Source organism: Grampus griseus (assembly GCF_964374135.1).
Source record: "Grampus griseus genome assembly, chromosome: 13".
NCBI lineage: Eukaryota > Metazoa > Chordata > Mammalia > Artiodactyla > Delphinidae > Grampus > Grampus griseus.
In genome coordinates this window covers 56,345,270-56,371,742 of record NC_139007.1, presented here as the reverse complement: position 1 = coordinate 56,371,742, position 26,473 = coordinate 56,345,270, and the positions used below count along the sequence as shown (strand labels likewise).

Genomic DNA, 26,473 nt, shown 5'->3' with positions numbered 1-26,473 from the left:
ATTTCTGCCCTCATGGAGTTTAGATAGTAGAGAGGGATAGATGGGCACACCAGTCAGGGCTCCATCATGTGATATGGACTATAATAGAGCTCTGCAAAGTTCTTCCCATGTGACATTCTCACATGTGGTTATGAGGCACCCAGGGCAGCTGTGGTTTAGTTTACAGATGAGAAAACAGAGTCAGCTTGAGGCTAAGTGACCCGGCCAAAGTGACATGGCCATCAAGGTGCAGAAATGGGGTAAGGACACAGGTCTTTTGTGTCTCAAGTCCTTGATCTTTCAATTTCCTCTATAAACATGGAGCTTGGAGTGAATCTATTCTAGTTATCATTCAGTTTTTCTGTTAATCATCAACAGATCTTCCTTTTTTTTTTGGCCGCGCCGCCTGGCATATGGGATCTTAGTTCCCTGATCAGGGATTGAACCCGTGCTCCTGCAGTGGGAGCACAGAGTCTTAACCACTGGACTGCTAGGGAAGACCCGAATCGTCAATAGATCGTATACAACATTTGCTTTACTGTTTACTTCGTTTCAGTGTTTTGAATGGATTCAGTTGTTTAATTGGTTTCCTATAATAAGCTGTTTTGGTCTTTTTGCTGAAAATAGTGTGCTTTAAAAACAATTTGTGAAAAACATGACTTTGATGGGCTGACCTGGGGGGGTTAAAAAAATTAATTTGAAATTGATTAGTTCCTGATGTCCAGATGCTCTTTACTTCTTTTCCACACTCCCTGTCAGCTACAGCGAGCAGAGAAAACAAGCCTTTCCATCAGTTAGGGTTGGACTCGGGTAGTGCTGAATTTAAGCCAAGAAACAGGGCTTTAATGGCCATCCCCAGCATCGACTTCCTTCTGTAACTCGATGGAAGTAAGTTATCTTTTCATGGCTTGCTCATCTCTGGAAAGGGAACAGTATTATCTTCCCCTGGTTAATCTGCAGGGAAGTTATAGAGGTTAATCACATGTGAAGTCATTTAAAACTTTTAATTGAGTGTATATGAAATGGATCTAAAATTTGATATCTTTATGCCTGGAGTTTATGGCAGTTGTCCAAGTTTCAGATGATGATTCTTAGCACTGCGGTTTGGTTGTGATATAAGAGTTTCAGTAAGGGTTTTTAAACAGCTTAAAAAAATGTAAACGTTCTCATATTTTGTGATTTAAATACCATTCTTCTCTATTGTCTTAGAGGGAGAACTGGAAGAAGAGTGGCTTAAGGAGGCCGGTTTGTCCAATCTCTTTGGAGAGGCTGCTGGAGATAACCAAGAAAGCATGGTGTTTTTATCAACACTGACCCGGACGCAGGCGGCAGCTGTTCAGAAACGAGTAGAGACTGTCTCCCAGACCTTGAGGAAAAAAAACAAACAGTACCAGGTTCCTGACGTCAGAGACATATTTGCTCAACAGAGAGGGTCAAAAGAAAGGGAGGTAGGTTTTCTTTTTTGATAAAGCAAAGGAATAATTGCTTAGAATCAATTGAACCCATCCAGTTTAATTCAGATCATTAAAAACTTAATGGGCATGCGTATGCAAGGCGCTAAAGCTCCGTGCTCTCCATGGTCAGGAGGGACTTGACCCCTGTCCTTCTAGAAGTCATGCTGATGGGGCAGAAAATGAAACAAGTTACATTTCTCTGTGACAGTCCCTGTGTTAGGTGTCCTTGGAGCGTTAGGGATGGCCCCAACCTCCTAGGCAATGTGACGGCTAATTGTTACTTACAGAAAAGTCAGAGGTAGAGGATTCTTCCTTCTACGTTAACTCTTTTAGGAAAATTTGCTTTTTTTCTAGACTCACGTGGGGATGAATGGAAGTGGAACGTGAAGGAGCTAGTTGTAGCTGAATTATAAAGCAGGAACCCTGAACATGAAATAACTTCCCCTTTGCATCTAGCACGTAGCACGGTGCCTAGCACATAGAAGATTTGAGTAGATATTTGCTAAGATGATGAATTTATTAGTGGAAGCTGTTGGAGTCTGGTAGAGACTCTGGGGCTGATGGCTGTCAGGGGAGGCCTGGTACAAGTAGGAGATCTGTATGGCGTAGAACAGTGTGGCTCAGTACAGCCAGTTGGTAGGCTGCTAGTGGCTTGTCCAGGAGGACCTCAAGAGCTTGCACAAAATGTAAATTAATATCATCTGCTCCTTCAACAAGAAAGTCTTGCTACAAAGAGGAAAAAAAGGTCAGCTGAACTTAATGATGTTCTTAGGGTCAAAGTTGATCTATACTCTGGACTGTTCTCTGATGAAGTTGGAATAGCTCTGGTCTAGAAGACCCAGTTGGATGATTGGAGTGAGAACAAACAGAATGGATGTTGAACGATGATTGCAGTGATCATAATAGCAGTTATATTTGCTGCTGCCACTACTGAACACCTACTGTGCCGACTACTTTCCATGCGGTATCCCATTTCATCCTTAGAGCTGTCCTGTGAGTGAGGTATCATCGTTTCCGTTCTACAGGCTCATAGACTTTAAGGCACTTGCTCAGTGGTCCTGTAGATAGTAAATCCAGATTTGTCAGACTCTAAATAAGTGCTTTTAACCACTGTGCATCCTGCTACGTTTGGCTTTACATATAAGATTCTGATATTAGTAGTCTCAGTAAATACATGAGATGTATTTACACTATAAATAAAGGGTAACAAAAATCTTTAAAGGATGAGGGACTAAAATGGACTTATATTTAAGGTATCTTTCTGTCATATAGAGGTTTTTTGCTTTTTGTAGACATTTCATTCTTCCAAGAAATCCTTTATAGCTGCAGGTTCCTGCTCTATTTGCATGGTCAATTGTAGATCAAATCCAGTCCATTTTATAGGAGTTTTGGGGTGACTGGATTGCTCTAGGTAGGTCTCTGGCTGCTGTGAGGCAGTTACGTGCTTGCATACCACCCAGTCATTATTTGGGACATCCACTGGGGTTGAAGGACTGGACTTGGTTTCTAGCTGTAGGAAAATGAATAGTAAGGAAATATAGTATTATGACATTTCCTTCCCAATTAAAGAGCTCTCCCTGAGGGAGTTAAGAGGAAACAAAAGGGGGGGGGGCGCAGAGAGCTGAGCCTAAGCAAACCATGTACTGTGGGATTCCTGCCAGTCTCTAAGAGGATGTTGCTACTCAATGCTTCAAGCAACATTTTCCAGCAAATTCTTGGTAATGTCTAAACCACATGGTTTGAGTTCAAGGTAACTGGTGAGTTGTATCATCTGATGGAGTCAATAAGAGAGAAATAGCACAAGTAAATTAAAATAATGTTAACTTGCTTACACTTTATGCCTTTAATCGAAACACTGCCACCCATTAGAAATATGTCCCCCATCCCTCAAGCAGACATGGGCCAGCTATCTTTACTTGCAGTTCTTCTATTCTCAGATAAGTACAGTGGGCCCTCCATATCCCTGGGTTCTGCACCTGTGGATACGGAGGGCCGACTATACTGTGCCATTTTTTATAAGGGACTTGAGCATCCTCCAATGTTGATCCGCAAGGGCAGGGGTGGGGGGTGTCCTGGAACCAGTCTCTCACAGATACTGAGAGATGACTGTCCATATTCAGCTCTTCCGTTTCAAATGCTTCCTCTTGAAGCCCTTGCTGACACTGGGAAATATAATACAGAAATGAATACCATCTGCACTGTTATCTTCAATTGCTTAGGAAAACAATTCCAACCACATGCTCCAAAATACGTGTTCCTGTGTAAGATTAGAATTACTCACTGTGTGCCCTGTGCCGTGGAGTGCTGGCCTCCTGCAGGCTCGTGGGCGGAGGGAGGAGGATGGTATTGCCCTGCCTGAGGGGGACTGAAGTAGTGCCACGACTCTTGTACCACTTCTGTGATTGGTAGTCGCTCTACACTGACCTGGGTACCTCTAACCTCTAAGTAGAGCACCTCTGCGTACCTGCCCCGGTGCTTTTCTAGACTCTTCTTGGACTGCAGGTGGAGAGGGGAGTTCTCCTCTGCTAACACCTGAGTTGAAGTATGTGGGGAGGGGACTACAAAGGCTATCTTCTTTTGTATAGAGAGGAAAATCCAATGGAATGAGTATTTTAAAGACAGTTCATTCAAATAGACCTCTGTGTATGATTGACCTAGACTCCCCTTCCTGATTCCTGAATTCCTCCTGAAGCCTTACTTGGAAAGGAGGAAGTACAGCCTGGACACACTTACTGGTGAGAGGAGCCAGCCATGTTTTCCTGTGTCCATAAACCCTTGGAGGGCTGCATTCTTCAGGTGTCACTTCCCCAACCCCTCGAAAAAGGAGTTCCTTTGAATATCTAAGCTCTTATCACCTGCTTGGTAATTTAGTTTTAGTTGATCTCACATTTATTACTAGCTTTTTAAAAAAATATGAAGAATTCTATTTTATTACCTACATGTCAACTTATAATTTTATTTTATAACAGCGTTATTGAGAGATAATTCACCAAGTCGCCCACTTAAAGTTTACAATCCAGAGGTTTTTTGTGTAGTCACAGACTCACAACCATCCTCACCATCCATTTTAGCACCTTTTCATCATCTCCAAAAGGAAACCCATACCCGTTAGCAGTCATTCCTCATATTCCTCTCCTTACCCACTAGGCAACCACTAATTTGCTTTCTGTCTCTATGACTTTCCTATTCGGAAGATTTCGTAGAAATGAAATCACACAGTATGTGGTCCTTGTGACTGATTCCTTTCACTTAGTATAATGTTTTCAAGGTTCATCCATGTTGAGGCATGTACCTGTACTTTGTTTCCTTTTATTGCAGAATAATATTTCATTGTGTGGGTGGCTCACATTTTGTTTATCTACTCATCTGTTAATGGATATTGTTAACTTTTTGATATGTTTTCTTTTCCCTTCAATGTATAGCGGCGTTCTTGATGGCAGGGACACTCTTGATGTTGCCCTTATTCCCCACAGGGCTTAGCAGTGTGTCTTACAAGTTGTGGGTGATCACATGTTTATTGGATGATTGCTTGTTGATTATACCTGTAGTCCTTTTTTTCTGTGATTGATATAATTCTGAGTGCATTTCTTGTACTCTGAAGGTTAGTAATAGAGTTATTTCACAGTACCGTTTCTCTGGTTGTGAGGTGGAGATGACTAAATGGCCCATGTTCTATCTTTAGCCTCCAGATGGTGCAGAATCACAATCAGTCAGAACAGACGAAAACAAATACCAAGGAAAAGATGGTAAGTTGGACCCGTTCTCTTGTATTTTCTCATTTATTAGTATAACAAACAGATAAGACCTTTTAAAACATTCATCTTCAATTCTGGTAAGCAAATTCTATTCAGATACTCATATAAAGTACCCAAATAGATGATTACATAAGACTGAGCATATAGTTGGCCTTTGATTTTTTTTAAATACTTGTCTATGTCTATCTGTTCTAACATCTCTGTACATAGTCAGTTTTCCCAAATGCTTACCATGTGCCAGGTACTATGCAGAGATATTTACCTAATTTAATAAACTCAGGAGCTCTATGTAGTAAATATTGTTCTTAACCCATTCTACAAATGAGAGAAGTGAGGTTTACAGATGTAAAGTTACTTTCCCAAGGCCACACAGCTAGTAAGGGGAGCCAGTGAATTTGGAACCTCATTTTCAGATCTGAAGTTCTTAGCTCATAAATGGATTGCTTTTCAGAAAGTTTAGAAAAACTTTTTTTAAGTTAAGATTTTTTTTGGGGGGGGTCATTGATTACAACTCTCCTTTTCATTCCTTTTTCTGTATCTGTTATTTCAGAAATGGATTAGAAATTCAAGGCATGGATGAAAATAAATAGTAAGACTTTATTAGTACTTACCAAGAAAGAATTTAAAGCTATTTCATGGATTTACAAAAAGGAAAAATTTCTAAATTAAGGTCACAGATTTAATCCTCAGTGTGCTGTTACTTAAAAACTATAGCAGAGGTGGTTGGTGGCTGCCTGAATCCCGCTTGGGACTTTTCTTTTGTTTATGTCCTTAAGACCTGGCACCTGGAGTGTTCATGGCATTACTTGTGTTGTGTTTGGATTGGAAGTAGTGGAGGAAGAGTATCAGGTAGACTGTGGAGGCCTGGGAAGTGTTCCCAACCTTCCTATAAAAATCAAAGGTTAGTCCAAAATTACTGTGTACGGACATTTTGGAGTCTTGGAGCATCTAGTATCTTTATCCTTCCTTTCATACTTTTCTCAGAACTTCTCTCCTGCACCCCTGCCTTAAAATATATACACACACACGTATATGCATATATAAGTGTGTGCATGCGTGTGTATAGACACATACGTGTCTATATATTTATGTCTATAAAAGCACTTGATTTTTACTGTTCTGTGGAGATTTCTTTAGTTACATGTTTTATATCAGAATGAAATTACTGGATGTTTCCCTAAGTCTGTGTGCCAGTAGGCACTGAAGTGGCAAGCAGGCTGGAATAGCCAGTGCAGGCGGGCTAGAGAGCTGGGTCGTTAAGAGAGACAGATGAACCTTTTGTGCCAATATCAATATGCTTTGGGCTTTGGGGAAGAGCGACTGGCAATTGCTAAATGAATACTGAGGAAAACATTGTCCTTTCTTGGTGTTTTCCTCCTTTGCCAGAGATGGTGATGTAGGCTATATAAACAGAAGTTCTGGAAGACAAGTTCATTATAGCAGTCCCTTCCAGCCTAGCTTGCAGCAGCCGAGTGGAATGTGACAAACTTGCTGCCTGATTTACATCTGCTTTTGCTGGAATGCTATGAAGTGGGCATAGAGCCTCCAGTCAGAATAATAAGAGAATGTGTATAATGCCATCCAAGTCACTGAGTATTTACTACTGCACCTGTTCTGGGCAATGCCATGCTCTTTTGCTAGCCAGTGAATTAACCAGTGTTATGCAAACATTGAAAGGTTCTGAATGAAATGCATGGAAAATATTGTCTGGAGTTCAAAAGTGGAGCTCTTTCCATTTGAAATCTGTAAGTGTGAGCTACGTAGTCTATTTTAAATGTTTTCCCTACACTTAGGCTTTTACGCATGTTCAATCAAAGTTACTTACTCTAAATGAAAAATAAAATTTTAATGTTGCAAGCATTGTTGAATTTCAAATTAATTAATCTACTGCTAAGTATCAATCTTAACTTTTCATCAAATTATACAACTCTGTGTATATGAAAGTCCAATGTTTAATACATACATTTAGAAATACTAATAATGCCGAAATAACTTTTGAAACTTTTGTGTTATGTTTTCTTTTCCGAGTTCCAAAGAGGAGGGGAAATTATTTTTTAAAATAAAGATATGGATTATTTTGGACAATTGAAAAACTTTGAGTTTTGTAAAATATTTGTAACTCAGTGCTATTATCCACTTAAAAACCAAAGGAGAATAGATTAAATAAATTATATTATTTACACTTTTGGGCTTTAAGAGCCAAAAGGTTTATCTCAGCATTCTCTGTTAACGTTTCTCTTTGAGAGTAGATAACTGATTCATAGATACTTTTATTAATCAGTTAACTATTTCTTTTAGCAGTGCTCCTTTATCACCCCTGAAACTGTTTTTCCTGCTATCTGCCTTAACTGGAGTTACCATTTGATCCTTGAGCCTTTTCTATATTGTGTTTTTTATTTTTGCAAATTTTTGGAGGAACTTCATATGTATAAAATGTATTCTAACTTAATTATAATTCTTCTCCTCAGTTTTGAATTCAGCACAGAACATTTGTTTGTGTGTGTGGGGAGGTGGTATTTATTGTAGCTCTGACATGGGGCTGTTAAGGAGAAAAGGGAGTCGTTTTAACATTCTTGACCATAAACACTCAGCTTTTAGAAAGGTAGCTTCTAATTTAAGAAAATTTTCCTCTTAGAATGGTTTCCTAGGAAACCAACATACATATTCACAATAAAACATAAAGCAGTGTAAACCAGTGGGAATGTAAAACTCACATTGTGCTTTGACATTTAAGTTAATACTTTAAAAATTAATGGGAGAGAGGTCTAGTTATCCTAATTACAAAAAAGATTGTCACAGGCTGTTGGAAAAGCATAATGTGGCATAGATGGCAGCAGATAAATACAATCAAAGAGCTTTAAATTTTCTCTTATTTTTGGAATTCACATAGGTCCATTTTACTTACTTTCTTAACTGTGAGATGTCACCAGGGCCAGCTATGTAATTTGCAAGGCCCAGTGAAAACTGAAAATGTAGGGCTTCTTGTTCAAATTGCAAGACAGCAACAGTAGAACGTTAAACCCAACCTGGGGTCCCGCTGAGCACTACCTAAGTCCTACAACCACGAAGCCCGCACTGCTTACTGAATGAGAGTGAAAAAGGCTAGATTTAGATTTATCCGTATTTTCTTTTGAGTAAAACAGTTTTTCTGTGTGTTTTTGATTTAAATGACTATAAGTATAGAAAATATATAGAAGATAATACAAATACATTTTCTGAAGGCATCAGACTTTTAATAATATACGTATATATGACATATTTATTCAATTTTAAAATTAACTTTACCCTCCATCACCTTGCTGTGTTAGTATATAAGCATTTGAATGTACTATGTAAGCTTCCTGATGTAATCCAGAGCTGCCCACCATGAATTAAAGGTCTGCAATCAGAAAATAACAGTAATCCTGTCATTGATTCCAGGTTTTTATCTAGTGTGAGTTGTGTTAAAAACCAAAAACTTACCAAATAGCCAAATTTAGAAGTGTTTTCTTCCAAGCTTAAAGCCGACATTTTCAGCAAATAAGTTTTCAGGTGTTAATTTTTTTCCTGGAGGATTAACAACAAACAAACCAAGAAAATAATGTTAAATTTATTATAAACTGTTGATGTAAATACATGGAACTTATTTCATTAGATTTATAGTTGTAAGAGAGCTGTTATAATCTTTGTAATAATCTGGTGCAAAACCTGTTGCTTCTGGTACCAGATACCTCCAGACCTGACTCCCACAGTGCACATTGTTGGTGCTAACTTTTGTTTTGGAATTTTTACTATGATAGATAGGTAACATTCCAGAAAGGACATGCAGGGCATGGAAGAAATCTTTTTCAGGAATCTGTTCCACTGTAAGGAAATTAAATGGTATATCATAGTTTTAAGAGAGAGTAACACTAACCTCCTTCTCTTCTTTTTTTGCTTTTACTCTCCGAGTATAAAATAAAGCAATGATTAAGTCTACTAAATTTTTGTGAGGTTTTTCATTCAGAGCTTGAGATCACCCGTCAATGTTTTGGAACTGGACTCAGTCTAAGAATTGTGACCTTAGAGAAAGATTCCACAATTCAACTCTGGCTTTCTAGTCACCACCTTCTCTCCTCTACACCCCCATTCACCATTGGTAGAATTCCTTGAATATACTTTTTACTATTAAAATAACCGTTAATTATTGCTTATAGTAAATAGTACTTTTCCCAAAGGTTTATATGGTTGATGTATTAGAAGTTAAAAAAAGAAGTAGCCAAAGCACTTGAATCTTTTGTCTTTTTCCCAGATCAGGCATCTAGCCTAGTTGTTGGCGGAAAGGAGCTGACTCCATTGGTGCCTGAAGAGGCACCTGTCTCTGAAACAGACATCAACCTGGAGGTATCATTTGCAGAGCAAGCTGTCAATCAGAAAGAGAGCTCCAGAGAGAAAATCCAGAGGAGCAAAGGAGACGATGCCTTGTTACCTGTACGTAATACACTATTCAGATGTCATTATCAGAGTATATTTTTCATCAGCTTTTTATTTGGAAAATTTTAGGTCCTTAGAAAAGTTGAAAGAATAGTATAGCATACACTCCCAGCCTTCCTGTAGATCCATTTAACATTGTACAACCTTTACTTTCTTTTTACATCTATCTATCTATCTATGTATAGGTTATACTATAGACATATACTCACTTTTTTTTTTAGCCTAACAAAAGCATACAAAACAAAACACAGTTATAATGCTTAAGAAATTGAACATTAAAACAATAATTATATTTTAATATATGATCATATTAAAATGTTCCCAATTGTCACAATATTGTCCTTAATATCAATAGCTTCTCCCTTACTCCCACCTGGGATTCAAATGAGGGTCATGTGTTGCATTTAATGTCATATTTTTTTGGTTTCTTAAATCTAGATCAGATCCCTTGATTTTTCTTTAATATTTTGAAGAGTCCAAATCAAATTTCTGATTTTGTCTGTTCTTGGTGACTGAATTCACATTAAACATTTTTGGTCACACTACTGCCTAGATGATGTTTATGCCTCTCATTGCGTCATCAGAAGAGGGGCATGACATCAGATGGTCCCTTTACTGGAAATGGAATTTTGACCACTTGGTTAAGGAGACGTTCACCGGTTCTCCCCATCATAAAGATACCTTTTCCTATGTACAATTAATACTAATTTGCGATCCTTGAGACCGAGGGAATATCCTGCCGCCCAGTGGCTTCACCATGCATTTGTAATCCTTGCCTGAAACAATAATTAGACTAGTGTTTGAGAAACGGTGATTTTTCTCATTCTATTATTTCTTCTATATTGATTGGCTGGCAATCTTCCATAATAGTGCTTTTCCTCCCTTTTTTTTTTTTGAATATCACTATTCAAAAACTTCCTTTTTTTATTCAGTGTTTTATAACTCATTATTGTTTTTCTTTGATGCTTAAATTTACCCAGATTTGACAAAAGGGAGCCCTTCAAGCTGGTTCCTATGCCATTTAACATGTCCTCATTCTCTTACTCCTTTGCTTTCTAGTACAAGATGTTCCAGGCTCACCTTGTACTTTTCTCCTCTCAGATTAGAAGTAATCTGTTTCTTCAAGGAGTCCTTGTTTTTTCAGTAGCAGATTGTGTTTAGAAACCAACCTCTGTGTACTGAGTGTTCTCATTGCTACCGAATGTCTTATATTTTTAAAAAATACATTTACTGGTATAGATGAACGGGTTTGCAGGGCAGAAATTGAGACACAGATGTAGAGAACAAATGTATGGACACCATGGGGGAAAGCGGCGGGGGTGGTGGTGGAGGTGGTGTGATGAACTGGGAGATTGGGATTGACATGTATACACTGATGTGTATTAAATGGATGACTAATAAGAAAAAAAATACATTTACTTATTTTGTAGGATTTCACCACACAAAAGTTAAAAAGCATAGTATAATGAACTCCCCAATACTCACCACCTAGCCTCAACATTCATTTTCCCATGACTAGTCCTGTCCTATACATACCCCCAACCAGTTCCCTACTCTGTGTTACTTTGAAACACATCTCTGAATTATATTTTGCCATCTATAAATATTTCAGTATGTGTTTCAAAAAGATAAAGAAGGTTTTTTAAAAAACACATATCCAGGGCTTCCCTGGTGGCGCAGTGGTTAGGAATCCGGCTGCAAATGCAGGGGACACGGGTTCAAGCCCTGGTCTGGGAAGATGCCACATGCCATGGAGCAGCTAAGCCTGTGCGCCACAACTACTGAGCCTGTGCTCTAGAGCCTGCGAGCCACAGCTACTGAGCCCGTGTGCCACAACTATTGAAACCAGCATGCCCAGAGCCCATGCTCCTCAACAAGAGAAGCCACCGCAATGAGAAGCCCGTGCCCCGCAATGAAGAGTAGCCCCCGCTCGCCGCAACTAGAGAGAGCCCACGCAGCAACAAAGAAAGACCCAACGCAGCCAAAAATAAATAAAATAAATGAAAAAAAAACACCCCAAAATATATATCCATATTACTATTATTGTACCTTAAAAATTGCTAATAATTCTTAATTTCAAATATCTAATCAGTGTTCAAATTTCAAATTGAATCACAAATTTCATGATTTTTTTTTTTTTTAGTTTGTTTGAATCAGGATCCAGATAAGGTTCATACATTGCAGTTGGTTGATAATGCCTTTCAAGACTCGTAATCCCTTCCTCCCTCCCTCCTTCTGTCTCTGTGTGTCTCTCTCTTTCTCTGCCTCCTTCCCTCTCTCCCTTATTTCATTACCCTCCCTCTTTTTCCTTATCCTTTCTTCCATTCCTTTCTCCCTTTCTCCCTCCCTCAAAATTTGTTTGTTGAAGAAACATGGTTATTAAGTTTCTTGTTCTGTCCCCATGTTCTTCTGCTTCTTGTAAGTTGGTTGACTCTAGATTGATCAGACTCAGGCTCATTTTTTGGTCAAGACTACTTCATATGTGATCATGTATCAAGAGATTAAAAATATCTGGTTGTCTTTTGTGAAATTAGCAGCTGCTGCTGATCAATGCTTGGATCCTTTTGTTTATTGATGGTTACAAATTGATGTTCTAATTTCTTTTTTTCCTTTATTAATTTGAATACTTCTATTAAGAAAAATGTTCTCAAATGGGTTACTTCTTACTTTCATTTACCAGTCTTCAATTTTTTTTTTTTTGTTCCCTAGCATCTTTCATCAGTGACCAATTAGTGTTGTTTCATTTTAATTTTCTTGTAAAAATAGTATCTTAACTCATGGATGTAGACATATATATGACATGACCCTAGAGAAAATTTCTCATATGTTTCTGGTATATTTTCTGCTTCAGACTTAGAATTGTCTATTTCTGCAAGAAACTCTGATTCCATTTAGTAGGAATATACTTTTGTGACTATGTTCAAGACACTAGGAATGTTCCTTTCTCTGAGTTGGTCATTGCTTAAAGCCTTTTCAGAGGACAGAAGTACATCTGTGTCTTCTTTCTTCCATGCTGAGAATAGTGGTTTTCAGGATACAGCAGATAATACAATTAGAGTATCACATAATTATTTATGTGTTTTATCCTCCGTTAATGCACAGCATATCAACAATGTGATTACTAAGAAACAGTTTAAGCTTGTTTTTCTTTTCCTCAGTTGCTTGTATCCTTGGGATACATCCCAGAAGGACTGTAATAATCAAATTACTCTGCTTTAGGTCGTTTAGGATAGTGATTCTCCATATGGTTATGCCACCAACTGCATACCTGGTTGGGTTAATTAGTTTCATTTCATATTCAATGTTTAGTGATTGCTGTTTTGAAACTTAATTTTATTTTGTAAACATGTAAATTATTTAAGTGGTCCAAAAGTCAGAATTAAAAACAAGGTGTATAAGAAGTCTCACTTCTATACTTGCGCCATCACCCTCTTCTCTCCCTGCCCTTCACAGGTAAATTACCTTACAGGTAAATTTCTTTTAATTTTATGGTTTATCCTTCCATTGTTAGATAAATGGTAGCCCACTATACACACTTCATTATTTATTTACTTATATTTGACTTAGCAGTATGTCTTGGAGATCACTCCATAGTAGTAGAGAGAAATATTTCTTATTCCTTTTTATTTATGCATTGTACCCTGCTGTGAGGATGTATCGCAGTTTATTTAACCAACCACCTGATGGTGGACATCTAGGTTGTTTCCAGGCTTTATCATATATTTTTAAGAATCTATTTCTACGCCTTTTGGGAAAAGTAAAGGAGTATGCATGCATCATGTGGCCTAAAGAGATGATCCAGGCTCCAGACCATCCTTAGCAAAAGTATCTTTTAAAAGTGATGGTCTTCTGGGCTTCCCTGGTGGCGCAGTGGTTGAGAGTCCGCCTGCCGATGCAGGCGATGCGGGTTCGTGCCCCGGTCCGGGAGGATCCCACGTGCCGCAGAGCGACTGGGCCCGTGAGCCACGGCCGCTGAGCCTGCGCGTCCGGAGCCTGTGCTCCGTGGTGGGAGAGGCCACAACAGTGAGAGGCCCGCATACAGCAAAAAAAACAAACAAAAAAAAGTGATGGTCTAATATATCTCAACAGATGGAAGGGGGTTTAAGTGAAGGATGGTAGAGTCTAATTAAACAAGATGAAGACTTTGTTGACTTCTAAGTTGTTGATTCGAACAGTGGAATAAACTAGGAATTTTGTTCAGAAACTTAAAGACAAAACTTCCTCTCTCATTTTATTCTCTAACAAACTAATTTTTGCTCACCTGCTTTCTAGATTTTATTCACGTTGTGCCCCAAGCTTAAAATGACCTTCCCATTTCTACTTGTCTGTAGTTCCGTGTTTATCAAGGAAGCCTTATCCCATCCTTTGGGGTCTAGCTCAGTATCTAGCTTTACTGTTAGTGCTTTCCTGTTTGTGAACTTACATTAGATAAAATTTATAAAATCATTCTTTAAACTGTTAAGGTGCCATGCTTTTGATAATTATTGTCAATGTATCCATGTATTTATTTATTTTAATTTTTTTAAATTTAATTTTTATTTATTTATTTTTGGCTGTGTTGGGTCTTCGTTGCTGTGTGCGGACTTTCTCTAGTTGTGGCAAGCAGGGGCTACTCTTCGTTGTGGTGTGTAGGCTTCTCATTGTGGTGGCTTCTCTTGTTGCGGAGCACAGGCTCTAGGCGTGCAGGCTTTAGTAGTTGTGGCGCGCCGGCTCAGTAGTTGTGGCGCACGGGCTTAGTTGCTCTGCGGCATGTGGGATCTTCCTGGACCAGGCCTTGAACCCATGTCCCTGCATTGGCAGGTGGATTCTTAACCACTGCACCACCAGGGAAGCCCCTCCATGTATTTATTTATGCATATATGCTTCAGTTCATCTATACAACCATTTATTTATTTGTATACCTTCTAGAAGGCATGCGCATACTGTAAGCTTTCTACAGGTCATCAGCACGATTGGTGAAGTAAATATTTATACTCGTCACTCTGAGGTGAGAGTCTAAGCAGATAAAACCTCAAATTCCATTTCTACTCCATGCTCTCCTGCTTCTGTAAATAAGCAGTAGGCTTTATGTAATACATTGTTCTCTGTTGACCTCATTTTACATTCACTTCCTTTTTCTTATGGCATTGGGCAATCTTTGTTAATTCCTTATGATCTCTTACAGCAGATTCAAATTTCTCTCTTAAATTTGGAGATCAGGTTTTATAACCTTTAATGTGTGTGAAGATGAAAATTTAGCTGTTACTTATTGTTTTTTGTGTACCCATGATATCTTAGAAAGTATGCTCTGTAATTATTTTGTTCATTTATCGAATGATCTCTATGAGGTGGATATTATGATTCTTTTTCATACAAAAAAACAGGTTAGAGAGATTACATGGCATGCTAAGGCTTGGCTTCAGTGACTAAGCCTTTGAAGCTGGAGTTTTTCTGGAAGATCATGATGACATGTGCCCGCAAGGTATATGTGCATTTAATTTAGGTGTGAGTTTGTGTCCTTGTATTGGTGCTACTGACAACTTCTTCAGGATAGCTTGGGATGTTATACAAATAAGATTCTGGTTTGTTGAGTCCTTCATATACAATAGAAATTTAGTAGCACTCCTTTATCCTATCTTGGGAGACTAAAATCAGTAAGGCTTTATTTAGCAATTTTTAAGATCATAGCTTTGAAATGATAACTATGGTGAAGCCTATATTCTAGATGCATGCCTATATTTTCTTAAGTCTTTAGTGTCTTTTGGATTCTTACTGAATTATGTTTAATTCAAGTAAATTCATGTTTTATGGCAACTTTGGTTGTCTGGTAACAAAGCTCAGTGCATACTGAAGGCTAAAAACTTGCATGGGGGCTCAAGTTGGGGGTTTGTTAGAAAATGGAACATCTCTGGAGGAAGCAGAAGGACAGTGAAAGACATGTTAGTTCGGAACAGGGTGAGGAGACTGAAAACCTAAGGCAGACACACATTTGTACACAATGCAAAAGTAGGTGTGTAGGATCGTGATCCAGAATTGTCATGAGAAGTTTAAATTATGATTATTGCTCTCCATTTAAAAAAATAAATTTAAAAAACTGTGAGTTTGAAGTTTTCTAAAACTTCATTTATCTAGAAAAGTATTCATTCCCTAGGATGACAATGACTGAAACACTGTAATAAAATCCCATTTTTACACATGGAAGAATCTTAGATAAGAAATGAATTTCCTAGCAGATGATAAGAAGTCAGCTGTGGAAATTGACCGAGTAAGCGTAGATTCTCTTGCTTTCTGAATTGAAGCTAGAGTGACTTGATGAGTGAAAAAGTCTAGTCCGTCATTACTGATAAAGTGTCTAATGGGCCCCTCATACCTCAAGGCCTACAGAAGAGGGGTGCAGCCTGGGTGAGCTGCCTGATTAATTTATGGTAATGCATGGGAGCCAAGGACCTTATATGTTTTGAAAAATTTTATTTCATTCCTTTTTTAAAGCACACTTTTCAAAAGGTGAAGAGCTTTTCTTTTGCTGAAATCGCATTGCCTTCTCTTAGCCAACGAACTGAACCATCCAGTCTATTAACTAAACAAAAACGACGTGAAACTTCATAAATATTTAAAGCTGCTGCTATGAATTAAACATTGGGATAAAGAACTAACTCCTTTCATTAAGCACAATGTTAAATCAATAAATAAATAAAGCTCATGACATATTGCTAGGTAAATCCAATGTTTGAACTAATAATATTTCAGGTTTCTTTACACATTTACTTTGGGTAATGCTTTAAATAATTATATTACGTGTATTTGGTTTATTACAACAAAACCAACTGATTTTAATGAAACATTTAGGGCTTTTTCTAAATTAATAAATGGTTGGTAAATGGAATTGGTTCAGCCCTTAAGAAAACAAAACAATTAGCAGAACTCTGGGGCCAGGCGAGAAAAAAATGGGAAGAGTTTTGTGTGATTTTAAAAGTGAAGCCCAGTACAAATCCCAAAAAATTGGGGGAGCACCGAGCCAGTAACCCTGTACCTCACTGAGCTTGATTCTGTGCTTTTCTCCCTGTCTGGTGTGTGTCTTCATTCATTGAATACACTGGGACAGAACACCCGCAGTGTGTCAGGGCTGTGGTATAGCAGGGATACAGAGGTGATTAAGACATGGTTCCTGTCCTTGCGGGGTTCACAGTCCTACATCAACACTGATCAACCTAGATTCCTCCCTGCCTGCTGTGGGGGGCAGGGAAAATGGAGCAGAGCAGAATGGCCACTGAATTTAGGATTTAGAAGGTCTGAATTTGCTTCCATATATCACTGGCTATGTGGGCATTTTTAGTCTCTTAAAGAACCTCAGTTTCCCAACCTAGAATATGCTGTAATAATTTTTATCCCGTTGGAACTCTTGCAGAATAGAATGACAAACCATTTATGAAAGATGAGTGTTATTTTTGTCTTACCTTGCAGTAATAGTTAAAAGTCCAAACTGTGATATCTGGCTGCATGTTCTCGTTCTCAACCCCTAGGCACTGTACCATTAATGCTGGAAATTTTGCTGGAAATCCACTTTGGCTGCATATTAATGATATCTACTGCTGTTCTTTTAATATTCTTATAGGGAAAATGTATTACAAAAAGTTAAGAAAGATTTCTTTTCTCCTATAGTGGACTTTCTTGAGACTATAGCAGATTCCAAAGAAGGTTCTGTAGGAGGTTCTGTGGAGAACTTTAGAAGATTCTCTCTTGGAGCTGAGTTTGCTTGAAAGGAATTAGCTGCTCAACTGCCAAAAGTTGTAGGTTTTAGGAAATGCTCTAGGACAGTGACTCTCAAACATTTTGGCCCTATAACCCCTTTAGGCTCTTAAAAATTATTGAGGACCTCAAAAAGCTTTTGTCTTATCAGTCAGGAAGGATGTTGGTGTTGAGAATAACTACCACAGCTTCCAGTGCTCTGAAGAAACCTCAGACGCATGGCCTTCTGGCCAAGAATCTGTGATTTCATACTGTTGGAGCATTTGCTGTCTCCCTGGGGACTGCAGCTCTCTGTGTTTACTCTGGCTGACCCAAGAAAGAAGGCATACACAGATTTCTACGGGAGCTGTGATCCCATGGAAGATTTTGAGGAGACGAAGAAGGCTGGTACAAAGTGATTTTGGAATGTAAAGAATTTCTTTGGATTGAGTTCCATGGAAGTTGGTCACTGACCTGTGTTCCTGAGCTATGAAACGTGAATAAGTAGGCTAAGGAAAAGTTTCTCTTGATAAATAATTTAAAATACTGTGTATGTGAGGAGGGAGAGCTTTTCTTTATGTCAGTTATACCCATGGATATTTACCATGTTAGAAATTAAAATTGAAAAAATTTTAAACTATTAACCCATTTAAAATATATTAGTGTTATGGTGAACATAAATAACATTTTTATGCAAAATAGGCATATTTTCTAAAACAAATTATTAAGAAGTGTGCCATGGTTTTTCATTTTAGCAACTCTCTAATGTCTGGCTTGAGTTGACGTTAGTTGGATTCTCATATCTACTTCTGCGTTCAGTCTGTTGGCAATAACATGTCTTGTGAAAACTCTGGAAAACTCCACTGTGCATCATGAGAGAATGAGAGTGAAAAAGGCAAATAATGTCTTAGTATTAATTATTAAAATAGTGTTGACCTCTTAGACTCCTTGAAAAAAGTGTTGGGCACCTCTCTGGCTCCCTGGAGCACACCTTGAGAACTGCTATTTTAGGACACGTCTTTTGCAGTAGGTTTTAGACTATGAAGTGTTAATGATATGGCACAAAAATGAGCAAAGTAAAGGGAATAAAAGGGAATCAGTTGAATATCCTTGGCCATTAAATTAGGAAATCAAGGGCAAACCCAAGAGATACAACCTTCATAATAAGATTTTTATCAAACTATTAGAGAATGATCGTTGTTTTAGTAATTGGTAAATACAATGGGGCTGTCATTTGTAGTAAATACATTAGAGAAATTCATGTTCTTACTTTTTTTTCTTATTTTAATATATTTAATATTAAAAGAGGCTGAATAGGTAGTAGATAATATTTGAGAAAGGCACAAAACTACGAGAACACCACTTCCTTGCCTGTGATAGTGGTATATCTAAGTCTCAGCTTATTTATTCAGTGGTGAAAGTAATAGTAGCAGCAACCACGTAAAAGTGTTTGGGAAGTGCCAGGCCTTTAAACCTCACAACAGCCCTCTGAACTAGGTGGCCTTCCCCCTCCCCCTCCCCCTTCCTTCCCCTCTTCCGCTCTCGCCTTTCCCTCCCCTTCCTCTTTCCCCCTCCCCTTCTCCTTCCATTTCCCCCTTCCCTTCTCCCTTTCTCCTCCCCCTCCCCCAGCCCCCTCCCCCTTTCTTCCTCCCATTTTACAGAAAGGATGGTTAAAGAGTTGCCAGAAGTCAGACACAACTAGGCAGTAGCTAGATGACCGGTGGGCATCCTGGCTCTAAAGTCTTGCTTTTAGTCTCCCCTCTGCTCTCCCGCTCTCCCCAGTGCTATACAGCCCTTCTTCAGTACCTGCCTTATTTGGATTTTTATGACAGTATTACTATATATATCATATATCTGCATATATAATATTGTATATATAATGCCATGTATTACATATATAACAATGAATGATAATGTATATAAAGGGTACCTGGCACACACCAGTGGTTGCTCCTACTCTCTCATCTCCCACCTCCTCTCCGTCTTCCTCCTCATGGTTTGTCTTCACTTCTAATCTTTCTTGTCTCTTGAAGGTCAGTTAACTCGAGTTTTTTTTTTCTCCTTTGGTTTTTATTGTCTCTTGTTCTCTTGGCCACTGGTATTCACACTCCTGGCACATGGTCTGGTTCGTTGTCTGTCAGACTTCACATATTGACTCCCTGCAGGTTTGGGATCATCATCACAACAGGATTGTTCTTCATTCTGACCGGAGAAATTCTGCCAATTTCATTGTCACCACTCTGAGAATAACTTCTTTCTATAGTTACAATTTTGTTGTGTTCCATTAAAGAACGGGTTAGATACTGTAAATCCTTCCTATATTAATGGCATTTATTTTAGAGTTTCAGATTGCCAAAAGACAAAACAGGCACCACCAAGATTGGTGACCTGGCGCCCCAGGACATGAAGAAAGTTTGCCATTTAGCCTTAATTGAGCTGACCGCCCTCTATGATGTATTGGGTGTTGAACTGAAACAACAAAAAGCTGTGAAAATCAAAACAAAAGGTAATTTTGAAATGAAAAACAGTTGGATTTACTCCTGAAGTAGTAAGAATGAGCTTGGCTTTTTAGAAGTATTCTTCTGGGGAGTGGGAAACGCCTACAGAATAAACCAACACACGAATACATCTAAAGTTCAGACTCTAAAACATTCCCTTCAAAATTTTTGTAACTTGATAAAAATGCACTGTCTCCTTGATTATAGAAAATAAAGACACAATCAAATATTTAATTATCATAGAAGGAAATTAGAAGGAAATTCTGAATCAAGGATTCTTAACTCAAATGCTCTCTCCTTTGAAAACTGTATGTAAAAAGATCTGGTACATATACTTACTTATTTCTAAAACTGGATCTTGAAAAATGACTTTAAGATGGTTAATCCTGATCAATTACTTTTGCTTATTTATTTCATGGCAAATACATAGGCAGTTAGTAGTCTGTCCCTTTGTTCATTTGCATTCTACTTTTAACTTTTCTGCAAAAAATATTCTTCCCTCTATTAAGAAAATAATGCGACTGTGGCACACAATATCACTAAATTGTGCTTCTCACAGGTATGTGTAGTTTTTTTTTCCTTTGTAAGCAGCTTGCTTTACCCATTATATAAATAGACTTTATTTTTTATAGTATGATAGAGAACAGACACTTCCTCAGTTTCTGATTTTTCCAAGATTTTATTTGTCTGGAAATCCAGATAATTTTCTGTTGACACAGCTTTTCTGTTTAGGAATCTCTGACATCTCATTTAACTTTAAAGGTATCTCTTAAAGGGAAACCAAGAATGGGGATTATTGAGTTGCTATGGTAACAATAGCAAAGACAAGTATTCACCTGATTTTAAGTTTTAGAGGCAATTTCTCTGTAGGATTGAAGTGTACCTTCCCTTCAGGTCCTCTCTCCCATGCTGGGCCCCAGAAGACCTCATTCTGTGTTCTGTTCCTTTGAGTATTTTAGCTTAAGGCTTGGGATGGTGAATTTCTGAGTCAAATAGTTCTTCTGGTTTTCCACAAGTCCATTATAGATAATGAAGACTTCAGATGCTTTTTCAGAAGCTCATCACAAAGTCTTCTCCAGATACAAAATAGAAATATAAATAGTTGTGACTCAGTGTTCAAGACTTTAAAAGTGGCTTAAAGAGGTCTTTTAATTTTATGTTTTAGAATTGCCTCCTAGCAGAGAGAGAGATATGAAGCCATTCTCATTAAAAGCATCACTATTAATATTATAGATTTTCTTTCCATCTTTTTTATATTTTATCTAAGATATTTATCTTATAAACTAGACTTTTGACATTCTTAAAGATCACATTTTTCTTAGTTCCTAAACTAAAAGTTATTTACTGGGTTACTAGCATTCTGCTGAATGTCATCTCTATTGAGTGTCACAGTTTCCAATGTCTATTTTCGCATCACAGGATAATCCCCCGTTCCATGTTCACAAATGATTTATATCTCCCCTGATAATGTGTGTTACACTTCTGAGCTAACTATTCACTTAGTGATGGACGTGGGGTAGGAGGTTCTGGGGAGAAGCTATGCTCACATCAGACTGGAGGTATATAATTTTAATTTAGAAAAATTATCAATTATTACCTGTCATTTCTTCTGGAGTTATTCCCAAATATATAAAACTACAAATTTAAATTCACAAAGACCAAGTATAAACTATATTTTCTAAAGGGAAACATTTGTAGAACAAGCCCATAATGTTGGCTGATTTCTCAAAAAGCCAATATTTATATTTTGCTGTATTGTATTCAATAGAATGTAGAATGTCAGTTAAGTATGGAAGAGATGAGTGATATTTATTTTAAGCCAGAACTTTTGATTACATTTAGTAAATTATTTGCATATTTTGCATACTCCCACAGCACTCTATTTCTCATGTGTAACAGTTTATACTCTTCTAATTATTTTGGTGATGATTTGTAATCATTTGTTTAGTTGTCTTTACTTGCTAGATTGCTTTATAAGGCAGGGGCAGAATTTTCCAATTAGGTTGTGTGCACCTAATTGGTAGACAGTGTCACTCAGTCATTCACTTAGGTGCTCAATAAATAGTTGTTGGATCGAGTGACAATATCAGGAATCTGAAACCTTAACATTTTTTCATTAATATTTTATAGGTTGATGAAAGTGAAGAAATTTTATTTTTTGTTGCAGATTCTGGCCTTTTTTGTGTTCCATTGACAGTGCTGTTAGAACAAGATCAGAAGAAAGTACCAGGAACTCGAATACCCTTGATATTTCAAAAAGTAAGTAGGCCTGAATGGGTCAGCATAGAGAGAACATACTTGAGCTAATAGTGTTTTGGTTTTGTTCTTTTTGCATTCATACTATTTTAATATAGTTTTCCAGTTGTTATGCTCTTTTATTTTATACTTCGATTTTTCTATTCAGGAAACAAATTTGTTTCAAGGGCTTATAATTTTTATTTCATGGTGATGATTTCAGTGTTATTACTTGTAACTGTGATTACCTGGCATCATTTTTCTGTCTTATATTAGCTGGCTTTGTATAATTGAGATTTCAGTTCTATAATACATAGGAGTGGGAACTGCTGGTAAATTTCTAGGGAATTGAATCCTCATGAATATTCCACGCCTGTATGTATTTTCTAAGCTTTCCTATTTACAATGAGGATGTCCAATTTAATTTACTAGTGCCTACTTCGAAAGTAGACAAAGAAACCATAAAGTAGAATTAGAAAATGATTGCTAAACTATGAATTCACTTGTGTAGTCAACACTCAGTTATTCATAAGACAGTTATCTATGACAATATAGAAACTTCAGTCTAACCTCTGAGCCATCACTGTTTAGAAATACAGATTACATTTGATAAAAGACAGAGAATGCCCATGAGGAAGGTAGGTCAAATCAGTTATGGGCTACCCAAGATGCGGATTTTTGCAACAGCCCAGACATCTCACAGTTCCTGAAAGTTCTGGGGTAGCAAGAATGGCAGTGGGAACTTTCACAGTTGTTTGGCTCAACAAACTCATTCAATACTCAAGCTCAATCTACCTGGCACTAATTCTTCCATTATTCCAAGACAGTCATTTACTGTCTTACCTACTAAGCTCTGACTTCTTCAGTCCTCATATTCACCATTACATCCAAACCCGTGTCTCAGTGTTTCTCCTGATGGACCTTGTTCTACACAGCTTGTTCTACTCACCAGCTTCTGCCAGTCATTGTCTGCAGAACCTGTGTCTGTGTGGATAGTTGTCAGCGGTGTCTGTGAAAACAGAGAGATGCTAACAAACGTAGGCCATATTTTCAAATTCTTTTAATGGCAGTAAAAGGTGCGAGTTACTTATACACATGGACAAAGCAGGGATCTCAGCGGGATCCTTTCCAAGTGTATTTGGGTCCTCCAGAGAAACAGAACCAATAGGAGATTTTATCTCTTATCTGTCTGTCTGTCTGTCTGTCTATCTATCTATCTATCTATCTATCTAGAGAGATTCATCTTAAAGAATTGAGTTCTGTAGTTGTGGGACCTGGCAAGTCTGAATTATGTAAAGCAGGCCAGCAGGCTGGAAACACGGGCAAGGGTTAATGTTTCAGTGTCGAGTCCAGAACCTGCAGGCTGGAAACTCCTGTAGGGTTTCTGTGTTACAGTCTTGAGGCAGAATTCCTTCTACTTTGGGGAACCTCAGTCTGTGTTCTTACAGCCTTCAGCTGACTGGGTGAGGCCCACCCACGTTATGGAAAGTAGTTTGCTTTACTCAAAGTCTACTGATTAAATGTTAATCACATCTAAAAATACCTTCACAGCAACATCTAGACTGGTGTTTGACTGGTATTTGACAACTGGGCACTGTAGCCCAGCCAAGTTGACACATCAGATTCACTATCACATCAGCAAAGAGTAAGCTTTGGTCTTAACAGAAGTCAATGTTGCCTCCTGATCAGGCCCAGGATTGCATCCAGCCCCTTATCACTTTCTCTTGAAATTGTTTTCGTATTTATTTATTTATTTAGTTAGTTATTTTACATTTCTGGTCACTTCAACATTCTGGAGACTCAGACTGCCCACCAGTTTGAAGTCATTAGATAAGAGCCTTAAAGGTTTTTGGTTCATATAAAAAATAAAAGGGAACATACAGAGTTGTCTATTAGATAACACTCATCTGTTTGCATTCCCTCTGAATTATAAGCAAAAAAATCAGTGATTTATCATGAAAAATATTTTTTGATTTATCAGCTGACAACTCATTTAGGTATTCTGTTAATTTTGTAGAAAGGAAAGAATTGGAAACCACTGACTGGCAAACATGCTTATTACCATTCTTTAGAGGATTACATTTTCTCCGTTATTGAGAAATATACTTCAAAAGGGCTTTAACAAAGCTTATCTAATATCTGTAAATTGTATCTGTTCCTTTTTTTCCCTACTTAGAGGCACATTGTTTAAACCATATTCTCAGAAAGGGTTGGGGAAATAGAAATATTGTTAATTTTTATCTACGGCAAAATTCTGCCAAATTAGCAAATCCTATTTTCACCATCAAACTAATCAGCCAAATCAAAGATACTTTGTATCAAAAAAGTCTGACTTCATATTCATTAGTTCATAAATTCATATAAGTGTGTATTATCTATTTGGGGAAAGCCTGTGAACATTACTGATAAATTTTACACTGTATCTTATAAGATAAATTACTAACAGCAGCATGATTAAAATATATAGATCATTATAGTTATTCTCCATTTTTAAGTCTTGAAAGTAAAAGGAAAGCTGTAAAGCATTATTTATATTTTAACAATGACAATATAATGTGGTAGCAAAAAATGTTATTTTCAAAGTGAGAAATATGGGAAAACACCTGGCATTCCTTCAATGTATATATATATCTGTATCTATTGAATGCTGGTATTCAGCATTAGAGAATAATAAAAAGAATTCAAATATAAGAATGCAGAAAGTACTCTCATTCAGTTATTTAGAAATCATCAAATTTTCCTGTGTATTTAATAAAAGCAAAATTTATATACTGCTAAAAACTAATTTGGTCCAGCTACTAGCTAGCATACAATTTTATTTTTTGTTAATAGAACGTTTTAAACATTTTATAAGATGAATTAAAACAAAAATTACATGTACATTGAATAAATGTTGCTTGGTATTTTTTGATAAATTTGGTTTTAACTACTTTATTAAATAATGCTCATCTAATCTAAAATAATTCATGTAAAGATTTTTGCTGTGGGTTTTTATCCAGTGTAACTTGAAAAATGTCTTAGAAGTCATTCCAATTGAATATTTTAAAATCGTGTACTGCTTTGGTCAAAGATGCTTCTTTTTTCAGTTAATAATAAATCTTTGGGAGAATTTTGAGACTACTCTTTGCTTTATTCTTACCTGACTCCCTTAAGATCAGTGCATTCTTTGGCCATAATCCAGGGGTAGGAGAGGTGGGGTCATTAAAGAAAAATTGCCCTGTCTTCCAGTGCCTACATGCTCTAAGAGCCTTGGTAAATCATTAAAGGAGGTTTCCCTGAAACCTCCTCCTTATTTTAGCACTCTGGAAGATTTTATGCCTTAGAATATGCAGAGAGTATTATAGTAAGTTTGGGGCTGAGTGAAGAGTAGGTTTGTCTTTCTGAAGAAGGCAGTTGTGAAAGGAGGGGAATGGGTGGTAGGAAGGAAAACCTATATGATGCTAGGAAATGCTATATTTAAACTGAGGACAAAGAAATTATTTCTTTAAAATAGCAGAGCGCCCCCTAAAAAGCCTTTGTGTACTGCCCAGGGAATGCACATTCCAATTGGAAGTCTGCCAAGAAAATGACCACTTCTTTTATTATCTTCCTGGCGTCCAGTGTTATGTCATTTCTCCATTTGCCTCTTCTTGTGTGTTTCTGCTTTATTTTAAAACAAACAAACAAACAACCTTTGTTATTTTAATGGGGTTCTGGAGATAGAGAGATCTGTATGTATTCATCAGGCATTGGCTATGATTTAGAAGCCCTATACAAGAACTGTTTTTTTAATTTAAGTTTACCACCAAAAGCTTAAAGCTTAAAAAGGAATATTTGCAAGCATTTTTTTCCTTCATGTCATAAATAATTCTTTCTTTGAACAGACTAAAAAAGGGATGTAAATATGCAAATACTAGAATTTCATAAGATTTATTTGATGGCAGAACGTGTTTCTGGAAAAGCAGAAGAAATGCATGGTCTTGGTTGCTTTGAAGCAATGAACGTGGGTCAGTGTCTGTTTGGGATAGCACAGCTGTTGTGTGAAATTATACACTTTTCTTCCAAAGGACCCAACTTTTTCTAAATTACGATTAAAGTGTTGGGATGCATTGGCTTAAAGGATGGGTAGTGGTAGTGCAATAGCATTCAAAACTTGGTGAAATCCAGTTTACACGTCACTGTAATCAGTTTTCCTTTATTTATATATGAAATAGATGTTAAATTTGGGATTGTACCTGTTAAGAATGCCAAACTCAGAACGTTCTTCTGTTTATACACAGCTGATTTCTCGCATTGAAGAGGGAGGTTTGGAAACAGAAGGCCTCTTAAGGATACCTGGAGCTGCTGTTCGAATCAAGGTAATTTCTTGGTTCTAGTCATCTAAAACTTGTTTGTTTAATTATATTTTTTTAGAAGA

The 26,473-nt window shown here is 37.4% G+C and overlaps 1 protein-coding gene across 2 annotated transcripts in view; it reads left to right on the top strand.

The window, feature by feature from the left end:
- The window catches only part of ARHGAP18 (Rho GTPase activating protein 18), a 131,865-nt gene that overhangs the window by 75,773 nt on the left and 29,619 nt on the right, over window positions 1–26,473 (top strand). For both annotated transcript variants that reach the window (XM_082668802.1, XM_082668801.1), the window contains exons 3-8: window positions 1,189–1,427; window positions 5,116–5,179; window positions 9,459–9,637; window positions 19,685–19,850; window positions 22,010–22,101; window positions 26,337–26,414. In XM_082668802.1, coding sequence (XP_082524928.1) covers window positions 1,189–1,427; window positions 5,116–5,179; window positions 9,459–9,637; window positions 19,685–19,850; window positions 22,010–22,101; window positions 26,337–26,414 — 818 coding nt within the window. The remainder of the gene's footprint in view (window positions 1–1,188; window positions 1,428–5,115; window positions 5,180–9,458; window positions 9,638–19,684; window positions 19,851–22,009; window positions 22,102–26,336; window positions 26,415–26,473) is intronic.